Source organism: Trematomus bernacchii, unplaced genomic scaffold (genome assembly GCF_902827165.1).
Source record: "Trematomus bernacchii unplaced genomic scaffold, fTreBer1.1, whole genome shotgun sequence".
NCBI classification, from domain to species: Eukaryota; Metazoa; Chordata; class Actinopteri; order Perciformes; family Nototheniidae; genus Trematomus; species Trematomus bernacchii.
Window position 1 is genome coordinate 12888 of NW_022987413.1, and position 14543 is coordinate 27430.

Sequence of the window (14543 nt, forward strand, 5' to 3'; positions counted from 1 at the left end):
ACTGCTGTTGATACTCAGAGCGGATATCACATGGAGTTATAAAGTCTTTTCTGGACGGTTTACAAGACAAGAGTCACATTTCTGTCATAAAGTTAATATTAGCTAGTTCGTTAGCCAGGAAGTGCTCCGGCTGTTGAAGCTGATTTTTTAGCGTAGTGGCCAAACGTTGGTACTACAACTTCCGTGGCTTACATTAATAATAATAATAATAATAATAATAATAGATTACATTTGCCTTTCAAGGGACCCAAGGCCGCTTTACATAGTGAACAAACAAACAAACAAACAAACAAACAAACAAACAAACAAACAAACAAGAGGGGCAAATAATAAAGTAACATTAGCATTGTGAAAGAGACTTCCAAAAATATACTTAAATACATCGAAAATAAAGCCTTTTTTCCTGAGGTGTTGTTCAATAAAGTTGAATTACAAAAATCCCTCCCCATTCATTTGACTCATGGATGTATAATAAGATAATATTATTACTATATTTATTTATTACTTATATTTATTTATTTACTTATTATTTGACTGAGCCGAGAGCAGGAAATCGGAGACAGGGCTTAAGGAACTACTCTACTGCGCATGCTCAGTGGGCCCATATGCGGGTATTTCCTGAATCTACAGTCGCTTTATTTCGGGATTCACCGAGCAGGAACAAACAGAGCTCCCTCCTCCAGCTCTGTTTCCAGTCTCTCAGAGGTGTGAAAGCAACACTACTCTTCTGCTAAACTCTTCTTTATATATATAAAACATCTCGCCTGTTTAATGGTTCTCTCCCTGCTGAGTCTTTGCGCCTCGGAGGTGGTTCGGGACCACAGCTCGTCTCCATGCTGGCTGAGCTGCGTCCCCATGGAGCTGTTCAGACCCCTGCTGGAGGCCTCTCTGTCCGGCTGCAGACCTCTGGCTGTGGGAGAGCTGGTCCAGAGGTGGCCTGAACGAACCCTGAGGGTCCGGAGGAAACCAGCCCCGAACAGACTCTGTATTCAGGCTCTGCTGCTGGCGGTGGTGAGGGGGCTGCTGGACCACAGGTAGGAAGAAGTGCTGGAAGAAAGACTAGCCTATATTAAATAACGTTTACTTTTCTGCCTTGTTTTTGATGCTGCTGCAACGCAAACATTTCCCAAATTGGGATCAATAAAGTACCTATATATCTATCTATCTTACTTCTGTAATGCTTTCAGGTTAAAGTAGCACACTATTGAAATACTCGAGTCTACTTTTACTCAAGTACAAGATCTGAGTACTTTTACTCAGTACAAGATCTGAGTACTTCTACTTTTACTCAAGAACAAGATCTGAGTCCTTCTACTTTTACTCAAGAACAAGATCTGAGTACTTCTACTTTTACTCAAGAACAACATCTGAGTACTTCTACTTTTACTCAAGTACAAGACCTGAGTCCTTCTCCACCTCTGAAGAAGCTAAAGTGTTGGACCAGGATGTGAGTGTAATGAAAGCCTCCTCTCTTCCCCAGGTGTGCCCTGCAGGTGCTGGACCTGTGTGGTCTGCAGGGAGACGAGGGGGGGACGGGGGACCCGATGGGAGGCTGGTCCCTCACCGTGGCCCTCTGCACCATGGTGCTGCAGGCCAGGAGCGGAGCCCAGAGAGCCCAGAGGGAGAGGAAGAGGAGCTCAGACCTGGAGAGGAAGAGGGACGTGAAGAGGGAGAGAGCGGGAGAACACACAGGTGAAGAAGAACTGACTGGAAAACACACAGGTTTTGATTGGATTTATTTCTAACGTGTAAAACAGGGGTGTCAAACTCAAGGCCAGCGACCTCATTTGATGTGGCCCGCATACAAAGAATATAATATACAATACAATTGGTGTAATTAATTAATTAATTAATATTTGCTTTCAATTATTTGCCGTAGACTTCAGCTTTCAGACGTAGTAATCTCTAATCTGTGTGAATCTGTGCTGTTTTTCATTCTCACCCTGTTGCTGTTAAACTACTGAATTTCCCCACGAGGATTAATAAAGCTCCATTTTATCTTATCTTAAACCACACAGGTGAAGAAGAACTGACGACAACATGTGGGATTTCCAGCGAAGACGAGCTGATTCGAGGAGTGAGGAGGAGGATGGAGTCGGAGAGGAAGATGATGCCTACAGTGACAGAATCAGAAAGTAAACAGGAAGTGAAAGAGGACAGTGAAGTGCTGGTGCACGTGAGAGCAGATCTGTTTGTGAACGCCAGGTCGTGGGAGAGAGTTCGAGGAGCTCTGACCACATGTGGCCCTCTGAAGCTGCAGTGCAGGTATCTGAGAGCGGAGGAGATCTCTGTGTCCAGCATCAGGGCTCTGCTGGCTTTACTGCCGCAGCAAGGGCTTCTGGGACTTGATGTTCGTTACAGTAACATCGGAGTGGCTGGTCTGGCTGAGCTGCTTCCTCTGCTGAAGAGGTGGGAAGAACAAATACTTTATACTGTACTTAAGTTCATCTTTCTGACCACTTTTACTTTCTACTTCTTACATGTTGAACACAAATACCTGTACTTTCTACTTCTTACATGTTGAACACAAATACCTGTACTTTCTACTTCTTACATGTTGAACACAAATACCTGTACTTTCTACTTCTTACATGTTGAACACAAATACCTGTACTTTCTACTTCTTACATGTTGAACCCAAATACCTGTACTTTCTACTTCTTACATGTTGAACACAAATACCTGTACTTTCTACTTCTTACATGTTGAACCCAAATACCTGTACTTTCTACTTCTTACATGTTGAACCCAAATACCTGTACTTTCTACTTCTTACATGTTGAACCCAAATACCTGTACTTTCTACTTCTTACATGTTGAAACACAAATACCTGTACTTTCTACTTCTTACATGTTGAACCCAAATACCTGTACTTTCTACTTCTTACATGTTGAACACAAATACCTGTACTTTTCTACTTCTTACATGTTGAACACAAATACCTGTACTTTCTACTTCTCACATTTCCCAAACAGGCTGTTCCTTTAGTTTGAATGTGTGTTTGGTGGCGTGATCATTATTATTTAGAGTCATTGCGTGCCTATTGATTTGAACACGATCCGTGTATCCATCATTTCCTGGTCTTCTCTAAAGAAGAGGGACCAATGAAACGTTTTCATGTTGCCGTTGTTCAGCATGGAAACATTCATTAGCTAACAATGACATTATTGTTCTATTAATATAAAGGGAGGTCAGGTACTCTTTAAAACAGCTGCTAGTTATGGGTACTTTTTACTGAAGTACATTTCAAAGCCTCTTTACTTTGACTTGAGTAAAGAAGTTTAGTCAGTACTTCTACTTTTACCAGAGTATTTTTAAACACGAGTATCTGTACTTCTACTTGAGTAAAGGATGTGTGTACTCTGTCCAGTTTCCCCGCTCTCAGCTCTCTGCGTCTGCATTACTGTAACCTGGATCTCCGGAGAGAACAGCCCGGACAGGAAGGAGCTCTGAAGGATTTATCTGAGGGTCTCAAGCAGCTGCAGGAACTCAGATGCCTCAGCCTCACCGCGCTGCGTCTGCCCGGACAACTCAGAGTGCTGCTCAGGTATCTATCTATCTATCTATCTATCTATCTATCTATCTATCTATCTATCTTATTCTATCTTATCTATTCTATCATCTATCTATCTATCTATCTATCTATCTATCTATCTATCTATCTATCTATCTATCTATCTATCTATCTATCTATCTATCTATCTATCTATCTATCTATCTATCTATCTATCTATCTATCTATCTATCTATCTATCTGAGAATATACACAGGGATAATAAGGGAAGGCGGAGATAGTATTGTTTTTGTTGTTGTTGTAAATTGTAAACACATTACACAACCTTTAACCCACCGTAAACCTCTGTAATGGATGTTTGAATGTAATAAATGCATCTCGTTGTGTCCCAGCTCGCTGCCTCGGCCCCTGGAGGTCCTGGAGCTGCCCTACCTGAGCCTGAGTCCTGCAGACCTGGCCTTCCTCTCCGTCAGCCACCACGCCTCCAACCTGCAGCAGCTGGACCTCAGTGAGAACCGTCTGGATGAAACCACGCTGACCTCCATCCGCCGCCTCCTCTCTCAGGCCTCCAACACCCTGCAGCACCTCTCTCTGAGCGGATGTGGACTCACCGATAACCTCCTGGTGCTCCTTTTGCCCTCGTTAGGATGCTGCCGGGCCCTCAGGAGCCTCGCGTTGGCGCTGAACCCTCTGTCTGTATCCGGCCTCATGGATCTGGTGAAGATGGCGGTGAAGATGCCTTCTCTGCGGCAGCTGCTGTACCCGAACCCTCTGGAGGATTATCAGCCGGGGCTCCCAGAGATGCCCTCCAGCGCCCAGCTGTTAGACTGGCCCCTGGACGAGGCTATAGACGTCAACATCACCAGCAGCCAGATCAACAGAGCGCTGAAAGAGAGCGGCAGATCGGACCTGCTGCTGACCTGCGACCTGCTCAACTACGATAAAGACATGGTGTGTTAAAGGACCACGAACACCTGACGATGACATCCTGCAAACTCTCTCCTGCTTTTTATATTGTCTTTATCAAGTGATGAAGATTTATGGACTATCACTACGGAACACGTGCGCTCCTATTGGCTCGCGCTCCAACACATTGTACGTGATAGGCTAAGGGGCGGGACATCTCTAAGCTGGTACACCAATCACGACAGAACAACGAACACCTGGCGATGAAATCCTGCAAACTCTCTCCTGCTTTTTGATCTTTTCTTTGTCACCATCTGTCTCATGTGAAGGTTTTCAAAGAGGTTTGTTTTGTAGGGAGTTTCTCTCCATTTGACTCCTGTGTTTACTTCTGGAACATAGTGACATCACTACGGGACACTCGCTGCCGGATCAGTACCGGAAAAACACAATTTATTTGGCACAACTTTTCTGCACATCTTGTTTATTCAGATGAGTAAATGAACAGGATATTTATGACGTGTTTTCAGGTTATTTGCCATGATCACTTTGACCCAGAAGAACCTGAGAACGCCTCATTTGATCCTGATCCATAATCCATATCACAATCAGACCTTCCTGCCTTAAAGGAGGACGTCCACTTTGAAGCGCTGCAACACATTGTGCTGCTTCAACTTCTTCCACCACTGAGTAGGACACATGGAGGGGATGCTTCAATAACATGGTGCTTTACTACTTTGATAATACTTCTTGTTGTTGAATATATGAAATAGTTGGACATGTTGCTCTTCTGACAGAATGGCCTGTGCTCTGTCATCAGGATGGGATATGGATTGTTAACCCTCTTGTTGAAATGACACACTTTCTGACCATGTGCCTTTACAGCTGTTTATATATAAAGGCATTATCTCATCAGCTTGTACATTTACACACACATCAACACCCTTTTAAATATGTGTGTGTACTACATATTAGCACATGTTTACCTTGTATGAATGAACTGCAAAACCTTTAGGATTATTATCCGAGTGATTCTCGTTGTGTTTTCCATTTTTGTAATATCTTGAACGTCACCAACTGTCCCCGAATAAATCAGTCTTTAATCTGATGTTGAGTCTTTTAATTGCAGCGGTGGGAAGTAGTAGAGTACAAATACTTCGTTACTGTACTTAAGTACATCTTTCTGGTATCAGTACTTTACTCCACTACTTATTTTTCTGACCACTTTTTACTTTCTACTTCTCACATGTTGAACACAAATACCTGTACTTTCTACTTCTTACATGTTGAACACAAATACCTGTACTTTCTACTTCTTACATGTTGAACCCAAATACCTGTACTTTCTACTTCTTACATGTTGAACACAAATACCTGTACTTTCTACTTCTCACATGTTGAACACAAATACCTGTACTTTCTACTTCTTACATGTTGAACACAAATACCTGTACTTTCTACTTCTTACATGTTGAACACAAATACCTGTACTTTCTACTTCTTACATGTTGAACCCAAATACCTGTACTTTCTACTTCTTACATGTTGAACACAAATACCTGTACTTTCTACTTCTTACATGTTGAACTCAAATACCTGTACTTTCTACTTCTTACATGTTGAACACAAATACCTGTACTTTCTACTTCTTACATGTTGAACACAAATACCTGTACTTTCTACTTCTCACATGTTGAACACAAATACCTGTACTTTCTACTTCTTACATGTTGAACCCAAATACCTGTACTTTCTACTTCTTACATGTTGAACACAAATACCTGTACTTTCTACTTCTCACATGTTGAACACAAATACCTGTACTTTCTACTTCTTACATGTTGAACACAAATACCTGTACTTTCTACTTCTCACATGTTGAACACAAATACCTGTACTTTCTACTTCTTACATGTTGAACACAAATACCTGTACTTTCTACTTCTCACATGTTGAACACAAATACCTGTACTTTCTACTTCTCACATGTTGAACACAAATACCTGTACTTTCTACTTCTTACATGTTGAACACAAATACCTGTACTTTCTACTTCTCACATGTTGAACACAAATACCTGTACTTTCTACTTCTTACATGTTGAACACAAATACCTGTACTTTCTACTTCTCACATGTTGAACCCAAATACCTGTACTTTCTACTTCTTACATGTTGAACTCAAATACCTGTACTTTCTACTTCTCACATTTTCCAAACAGGCTGGTTCCTTTAGTTTGAATGTGTGTTTAGTGGCGTGATCATTATTCTTTAGAGTCATTGCGTGCCTATTGATTTGAACACGATCCGTGTATCCATCATTTCCTGGTCTTCTCTAAAGAAGAGGGACCAATGAAAACGTTGTCATGTTGCCGTTGTTCAGCATGGAAACATTCATTAGCTAACAATGACATTATTGTTCTATTAATATAAAGGGAGGTCAGGTACTCTTTAAAACAGCTGCTAGTTATGGGTACTTTTTACTGAAGTACATTTCAAAGCCCTCTTTACTTTGACTTGAGTAAAGAAGTTTAGTCAGTACTTCTACTTTCACCAGAGTATGTTTAAACACGAGTATCTGTACTTCTTGAGTAAAGGATGTGTGTACTTTAGCCATCTCTGTTTAATTGTTTAAAATAGGGGGTATCATCTGTAGTACTCTACGTACGACTGCTGCAGGATGAAGTATCGTCGATATGTCGCCTGCAGCCAGGTTTCCTCTGAAGCCAGGAGGAAGGGGAGCAAAGTGACCCGAGGCAACGGGAAGGAGATGAATCTGGGGAAGAGACTGAGGAAGGGACGGTGTCTCAGGGGAGGAAGAATAAAACCTGAGAGACGAGGAAACATCACAGATTAGAAACCAGTCTTTGCTCATGTGCAGTGGATCCGTTTGAAATACTTGTATTGGTTGTTAAAGCTCTCTATGGTCTTGATTGTATTGTGCTTTTTATCACGTTTTTAATCATTGTTTTATTATTTTTCTCCCATTGTGTTATTCTATATTGTACTATGTGTTCTCTGTAAAGCACTTTGGTCAACTGAGGTTGTTTTTAAATGTGCTATATAAAGATTGAGATTGAGATATTTATGAGATTTTCTTTTGCCCTATGAACCCTTAGGTCTTCTTGTATTGGCCTTTTAATCATCAGTTAATCATGTATTCATTAATTCAATGATATCTAAAGAAAACAAAGACCCAAGGTGAGGTGTCTATAATTGTTTTCTTATTATGAATTTGTTTATACTTATCTTAATTTGTTCTATTTCAATTATTTTTATTTTAAAGGTAGGGTAGGTAATTTTGGAGAAACCGGCTCGAGATCGCTAGAATTTGAAAATACACAACCGGAGAAAATCTGCCACTTCCTTACAGAGCCCCTCCTCCAACACACACGAACGCGCACATGACCAATGAGGGCACCAGATAAGTTTGTGCACAGATGGAAGGCTGGAATATAACAAAATAACAAAAAGTGTATCTCGAGTCGGTTTCTCAAACTTACCTACCCCACCTTTAAGTCCTGTGTTTATTGACTTCTGTTGGTTTAAGTGGGGTTATTTTCAAGTTATGTGTACTTGGTATTTATGACCTAAAAAGGGGGGTCGGGGGTCATGTGTTTTATTAAATGTGTTGGTTTGTGAAGCACTTTTTGTGACCTTTTAAATAAAGTTTGATGGTTTATTGAAGTGTTACCTGGTGTCTTCCAGGTCCTGGCCATGCTGTGAGTCTCTCCTAGACGCTGGATCGGATGAGAGCCACTGCACAAACAAACAGAGCGTTAAAGTAGAACATCAGTAGCTAGGAGGAGATTCAGGTGATAAGGTGGGGGGGGTTACCTTGGTTGCTGATTGGCTAATGGTTACACAAGACAAAACATCGTTATGACATCATAAAGTGGCCAAAATCTGATCAGCTCATTTTCAGACAGGTTTTTATAGAAATGGATCAAAAAGAGAGAGAATCTTTGTTCCTGAAACTTTCAGAGTCTCTTTCCACAGAGGGGACACATGTTGATGTAGAAGAGACATGAAGAAGAGGGGACACATGGTGATGAAGAAGAGACATGAAGAAGAGGGGACACATGTTGATGAAGAAGAGACATGAAGAAGAGGGGACACATGTTGATGTAGAAGAGACATGAAGAAGAGGGGACACATGGTGATGTAGAAGAGACATGAAGAAGAGGGGACACATGTTGATGAAGAAGAGACATGAAGAAGAGGGGACACATGTTGATGAAGAAGAGACATGAAGAAGAGAGGACACATGGTGATGTAGAAGAGACATGAAGAAGAGGGGACACATGTTGATGTAGAAGAGACATGAAGAAGAGAGGACACATGGTGATGTAGAAGAGACATGAAGAAGAGGGGACACATGTTGATGTAGAAGAGACATGAAGAAGAGGGGACACATGTTGATGAAGAGGAGACATGAAGAAGAGGGGACACATGTTGATGTAGAAGAGACATGAAGAAGAGGGGACACATGTTGATGAAGAAGAGACATGAAGAAGAGGGGACACATGTTGATGAAGAAGAGACATGAAGAAGAGGATTTTGCATAAGAAGTGACCTTTAAGTTGCTTGGACACATACCAGTCGTTCAGAGGCATCAGAACGGTGTTTTTGTGTCCAGCTGGCGCCACACATCGAGCCTTCCTGAACTCCTCTCTCTGCAGCGAGCAGAAGTAATTCAGAACGTCCACCAGGCTGGCGGTCGATGGGTTAGACCTGCCTGAAGTCCTGGCATGTTCCTGGAGGGGTGGAGAAGAGAGGGAAAGATGTTTGTAATGTACTTCTACTTGAGTAAAGGATGTGTGTACTTTTGCCCTCTCTGCTGCTGTTACTTTGTATTTGGAGATCCACTCCTGCAGCCAGGACTCTGCTCTGTCATGGAAACCGCTCCAGGTGTTAGACGGGTCCGATTTCCATCCCTCCATCTCAGGTGCTAGCCACATCTCAGGCTCATTCACAGATAGTGAAGTCAGAATGCTCAGCACCGCTTCCCTGTTTGGAAAAATACAATTCAAACCTTTTTATCAATTTATTTATTATTATTTGTATGCAGGTGTAACAGAGTTAAAGGTCCCCTATTATCCTCTTCTTCATCAATATATCACAGGTCTCAGATATATACAGAACCTGTCTCTGATTGGCTGAAACACCAAACAGATCATTGCAGCATTACCCATAATCCCCTCTGTTTCAGCCCTGTTTCCAAAGTGCTGATTCTCTGTCTGTTACTTTAGATGAAAATAAGGAGCCCCTCCCCTCGCCCCTCTGAGAGACATTTGGTTACAAAGAACTCAACGGTGCTCCACTCACCTGAGACCCAGTAATTTGAAAGCCAGCAGCGTGAGAAGCTCCCTCACAAACTCATAACTGGCAGATCTGAGACGCAGCAGCAGATTCAACGTCTCAACCACAGCTGATCGCTGCACAGCTGACTGAAACACACACAGGACACACACTCACACACATGCACTTCTTAAATAACAAGTACACATGTATGCTTGAGATGTGTGTGATGTGTTCTGTTCTTATGTTTGTTCCTTTCGGGACTCGACGTGGTCTGTGTTTTGTTTTTATGTTAATCTTAATTTCTGCCTCGTGTTGTTATTGTGTTCATGTTTCTGTGGTCTTCATTTGAGCTTTTATACGATACGATGACACTTTAATGGTCAGATCGAGTCTGAAATGCTCCTTGCATCACAGCAGCTCCATGTGTAACATCAACATAGATAGATATCAGGACACAATACATGAACAACCTTTAACATAACAGCAGGATCACTGAGAGAAAACCTGCTCAAAGACCTTTGTTGTTTCTTGTGAAGCACTTTGTGGATTGTATTCCTGTGAAAGGTGCTATACTGAATAAACCTTTTATTATTATCACTCAGGATGTACAGTACCAGGGGAGGTTTAATGGAGGTGTGCAGCAGGTGGAGCAGTCCCTGGTAAATCTGATCTGAGTTCAGCAGCAGCTTCTGGCTGCGAAGCGCCTGCAGAGCGGAGAGGACCTTCAGCCTGGAGGCGGAGCTGCACGAGGTCACATGATCCAGGAGCTGCAGGGAGAACTGCTCTGGAGACAGATCACTGGGGACGCCCTGCACGCGCACACACACACACACACACACACACACACACACACACACACACACACACACACACACACACACACACACACACACACACACACACACACACACACACACACACACACACACACACACACACACACACACACACACACACGACTTTAACCTACACACTTATGTAAATATATTTAACATGTTCAGACAAATGCTCAACTTTTTACTGTGATATCTTGTTTCAAGAGTCACTTTATCACTTGACTTATTATTTTGAGTTGTATTCTATTTTATTTTAACCTTGTGTGAATCCTGTTTTTTCATTCTGACCCTGTTGCTGCTACAAACGCCTGAATTTCCCCACGGTGATAAATAAAGTTCCATCTTATCTTATCTTATCTTAAAGTGGACCTATCATGCTATATTATAATAATATAGTGTAGGACCATACCTATATAAAGCATATTTATACTTTTTTTCTTTCAAAATACCAAACAGATCATGCATTTTAGCCATGCCTCATTTTGCTCAATTTGACATTTTTTAGCTCTGTGTTTGTAAGGGCAGATTCAGTGAGAACAGCACCACCTACAGGCCTGGCATATGTACTACAGCGTCTCCAGCGCTTTCGAACGGCAATGGCCGTGGCTGTCTCCTCCTGATTGGTGGAGTTGGCCCAATAGCCGTAGCGCCACCGTCCTGACGTCAGGACAGTGTTCAAATCTGGATCAGTTTTTATCAGATCCGTTGCAGCCCCTTTTTTAGAGATTTGGGTATGGAGGAAAATAGAGAGGGTTGTGTTTTCTGACACTTGGTGAGTTCCCTGGAACACCGGGGACACATATTCATGTAGAAAAGACGTACAAAAGTGCATTTTGCATGATAGGTCCCCTTTAAGTTACCCTGTTATCCGGATACAGCTCTTTAAACCAGGCTGCTTCTGCAAACTGTTTGAGGAACGTCGGCATCTCGGGGGTGGGTTCCCTCGGTGGGGTTTGTGATGAAGGCCTTGGAGGAGGACGAGGAGGAAGAGGAACAGGACGAGGAAGAGGAGGAGGAAGAGGTTCAGGTTCCTCTTTAGGAGGAATGATCTCTGGAGGCTACAGGGAGAAATGATTCAAGGATCAAGTTTGTTATTGTCATTTGTACACACAGTGCAGATCAATGGACATCTTAGGCTCCTCCTCCAACAGAGCAACACAATAACACAGATCAATGGACATCTTAGGCTCCTCCTCCAACAGAGCAACACAATAAGACAGAGTTCAGGTTCACATGATGTTACACAGAGTCGTTTCTCCATCTGTTGAATAAAGACACGTTCTTACCTCTTTATACTTATTCACTTTGATGGGTTTCTCCACTCTGGCAACAGGTTTGAATTGTTTCAGGGGTTTTGGTGGAGGGGTTGTTTCAGGATCCTTTTTCTTCTTCTTGATCTGTTTGAGACACAGATTCAAACTTTACTTCTGTTTCAATCCAAAGAGGAGCTTCTTTTCAGGTTCATATCAGTATAATGTGACGTGTCTCCATGCTTTAATGTTCAAAAAGCTCTTTATTTTCCTCATACTGCCTGTGCTGCAGCACCTCTTTTCACCCTCTGTCTGAAACCAGAGCCAAAACAAACCAACACACTACAGGAGAGGAAAAACCGCCAAAAAGCAGAATAACGCCTTTTTAACAACACATTTTCCGGGTTGTTTTGAACAGTTCTCACCTTCTTTTTCACGGCTACCTCTACAATAGCTTCTCGGTGCACGACCTTCTTTAAGACAGGAAGGGTAACGGGCTCCTTTTGATACGGATCAGGATCAAAAGAGGCTATCTCAGGTTCAACTGGGTCCAACTTATCTTCCAAATCAACCTGAAAACACAACATTATAGTATTATTTACTCCCCTGAATAGGCAGAGGGCATGTGCGGATCAAACAGCGACACACACATACATGCTCTAACAGACAGATGACCTAATGAGGGTCACACAGCTGTCATAGATGTTATCTTAATAAAGGTCAAGTCTAGGCTTTTGGATTCAAATCAGGGGCCCAAGATATTCTAATGAGGATATTTGAATGTTAGTGACTCAAGAAGTGAGCTGATCAAAGGCAGGGAGGAGAGACTGTGTTGCTTTAATTTGCCGTTAGTGTCTTTCTCAATGATGGAAGGAAGCTATCTATATTTAGCGGATAGTAGGGAGAGGAAGGAACCTTGACATCAAGAGGCAGCCCGTAGAGTATCCTCATGTAGTTTTCAAACGCCTCTGTGCTGGTTTCCTTCGTGCTGGGAGGTTTCGGCTTTCTGCATTTCACAGATCCTCTGAGGAGCGCTGAGAGATCCATGCTCACAATCACTGAGCTCACACACTCCTGGAACACATGGGGATACATTTTGGATCACATTTCAACTTCAGTGCACATATACATATGTAGTTAAATAGTTTTACAGAGTGGTCCATCTCTGTTCTTTTTCTTAAACAAAAGAAGGGCGTTTCGGGTTAATATATACGCTTTCCATTTCTCCCAAATGTCCTTAAATGTGAGCCTCAAAGAAAAGGTTATTCTTTCCATTACAAAGATTTCATGAATGATATCGTACCAATCCTCTATAGATGGGCCGTTTGGTTTGAGACACTTCTTTGTGATTCTTTCCTCGCAGCGTCACTCAACAAGAATAAGTACTTTGGTTTAATATTTCTGGATGAGTGCAGGAAACCGAAGAAGAGATCGTCCCAATTAAGGAAAATACATCTTAACACAGTCTTCAGAGTGCAATGACAAAAAGGTGAGACGCACGCACGCACGCACGCACGCACGCACGCACGCACGCACGCACACACACACACACACACGCACGCACGCACTCACGCACGCACTCACGCACACACGCACACACACACACACCTGCTGTTTCCACATGTCTTCTGTTAGTAATAAGTTCCCAGTGATTATTGGCCATTCCTCTTCCTCGTCTCTATCCGTGCTTTCGTCCCTGTTCACACCAGAACATTCAATTCAATTCAATTCAATTATTGTACAGCCCAATAAGACAAAACACATTTGTCTCAGAGGCTTTCACAAATCAACAAACATGAATGAGAATATATTAAAATGACAAGATACATGTGAAAATACCAATGAATGGGTCAAAACACAAAATGACACAAATACAGTTAGAATACAATAATTACAATCCCATCAAATGAAGGGTCTGGTTTTGTGTTATTTTTAATATCTAGTGTGACTAAATCTGACTTGTTTTGCATCTTGAGCACAGGCGTGTCAGGAACTGGTTCGGCACAGTAAGTGTAAAGGAGCTGTGGGAATAAAACAACATTAAATGGGTTTTTATTTTTGACAGTTTAGGTTTAAAAATGACCCCCCCCCAAATCTGTCTGGTTACCATCTGTTGATATTCATGTGGCAGGAAGTGAGTGCAGTCCATCCTGTACAGATCCCCTCTGATGCCCAGGAACACTTGCCCTCTGAATCCAGAGTAACACACACTCTCTGGCACTGCGTTCAGCTGCAGGGTCCTACACACACACACACACACACACACACACACACACACACACACACAACCACACCACACACACCACACACACACACAACACACACACACACACACACACCACACACACACACCAACACACACACACACACACACACACACACACACACACACACACACACACACACACACACACAGCCAGGTATATATTGCACAGTTATTAACAGCATATATACATTGCACATAGTTGGTTGGTATTTAACAGCAAGGGGTGTTATAGTCTGTGTTGTTGTATGTGTGGGGGGGGGGGGGGTTGTATCGTCTGACTCATTAGGACTCATTCCTGCACCACTCCACAGATCAGTCGTGGCTCCTACCTGATCAGCTGATTCTCTTCATTCCACACACACACTGTCCCGTCTGCACAGCTGGAGACAAACACCTCCAGATCCGGACACACACACAACCCTGCAGGACAGAAACACTCAGTCACACACACACACACACACATATACACA

General features: G+C 42.4%; 3 protein-coding genes across 4 annotated transcripts; 1 reads left to right on the forward strand and 2 right to left on the reverse strand.

Annotated features, from left to right (window-relative positions):
- Window positions 1-596: 596 nt before the first annotated feature.
- si:ch73-174h16.4 (leucine-rich repeat-containing protein 14) lies at window positions 597-5526 on the forward strand. Of its 2 annotated transcripts, none has more exons than XM_034139432.1 (5): window positions 597-1034; window positions 1481-1722; window positions 2019-2409; window positions 3372-3548; window positions 3908-5526. In XM_034139432.1, exons 1-5 carry the CDS (start codon window positions 772-774, stop codon window positions 4473-4475), a joined length of 1641 nt encoding a protein of 546 aa, XP_033995323.1. In that variant the 5' UTR covers window positions 597-771; the 3' UTR covers window positions 4476-5526. The 2 variants fall into 2 exon arrangements, with proteins under 2 accessions (XP_033995323.1, XP_033995330.1); XM_034139439.1 differs by having other exon boundaries at window positions 599-1034; window positions 1481-1692.
- Window positions 5527-6988: 1462 nt separating this feature from the next.
- On the reverse strand, window positions 6989-11568 carry wdr97 (WD repeat domain 97). Its single transcript, XM_034139450.1, has 7 exons — window positions 11418-11568; window positions 10336-10530; window positions 9746-9867; window positions 9268-9427; window positions 9017-9174; window positions 8112-8176; window positions 6989-7245 (listed from the first exon to the last, which is right to left on the reverse strand). The coding sequence occupies exons 1-7, from the start codon at window positions 11481-11483 to the stop codon at window positions 7064-7066; spliced, it is 948 nt and encodes a 315-aa protein (XP_033995341.1). The 5' UTR covers window positions 11484-11568; the 3' UTR covers window positions 6989-7063.
- Window positions 11569-11654: 86 nt separating this feature from the next.
- Window positions 11655-13931, reverse strand: LOC117489864. The gene is made up of 6 exons (XM_034139419.1): window positions 13915-13931; window positions 13416-13503; window positions 12723-12881; window positions 12233-12379; window positions 11844-11954; window positions 11655-11750 (listed from the first exon to the last, which is right to left on the reverse strand). The coding sequence occupies exons 1-6, from the start codon at window positions 13929-13931 to the stop codon at window positions 11655-11657; spliced, it is 618 nt and encodes a 205-aa protein (XP_033995310.1).
- Between the last annotated feature and the right edge of the window lie 612 nt (window positions 13932-14543).

What these genes read in the sequence shown, in the direction of transcription:
- wdr97 (XM_034139450.1), bottom strand. Translation starts at nt 11,483, where the DNA reads ATGCCGACGTTCCTCAAACAGTTTGCAGAAGCAGCCTGGTTTAAAGAG. An exon ending in TTCAAATTACTGGGTCTCAG is followed by an intron (nt 9,428 to 9,745) that starts GTGAGTGGAGCA and finishes TTTTCCAAACAG; the next exon opens with GGAAGCGGTGCTGAGCATTC. An exon ending in CAGGACCTGGAAGACACCAG is followed by an intron (nt 7,246 to 8,111) that starts GTAACACTTCAA and finishes CTCGTCTCTCAG; the next exon opens with GTTTTATTCTTCCTCCCCTG.
- si:ch73-174h16.4 (XM_034139432.1), top strand. Translation starts at nt 772, where the DNA reads ATGGTTCTCTCCCTGCTGAGTCTTTGCGCCTCGGAGGTGGTTCGGGAC. An exon ending in AGGGGGCTGCTGGACCACAG is followed by an intron (nt 1,035 to 1,480) that starts GTAGGAAGAAGT and finishes TCTCTTCCCCAG; the next exon opens with GTGTGCCCTGCAGGTGCTGG. An exon ending in CAACTCAGAGTGCTGCTCAG is followed by an intron (nt 3,549 to 3,907) that starts GTATCTATCTAT and finishes GTTGTGTCCCAG; the next exon opens with CTCGCTGCCTCGGCCCCTGG.
- LOC117489864 (XM_034139419.1), bottom strand. An exon ending in AAGACATGTGGAAACAGCAG is followed by an intron (nt 12,882 to 13,415) that starts GTGTGTGTGTGT and finishes CATGTGTTCCAG; the next exon opens with GAGTGTGTGAGCTCAGTGAT. An exon ending in AAGTGAATAAGTATAAAGAG is followed by an intron (nt 11,751 to 11,843) that starts GTAAGAACGTGT and finishes GCTCTGTTGGAG; the next exon opens with GAGGAGCCTAAGATGTCCAT.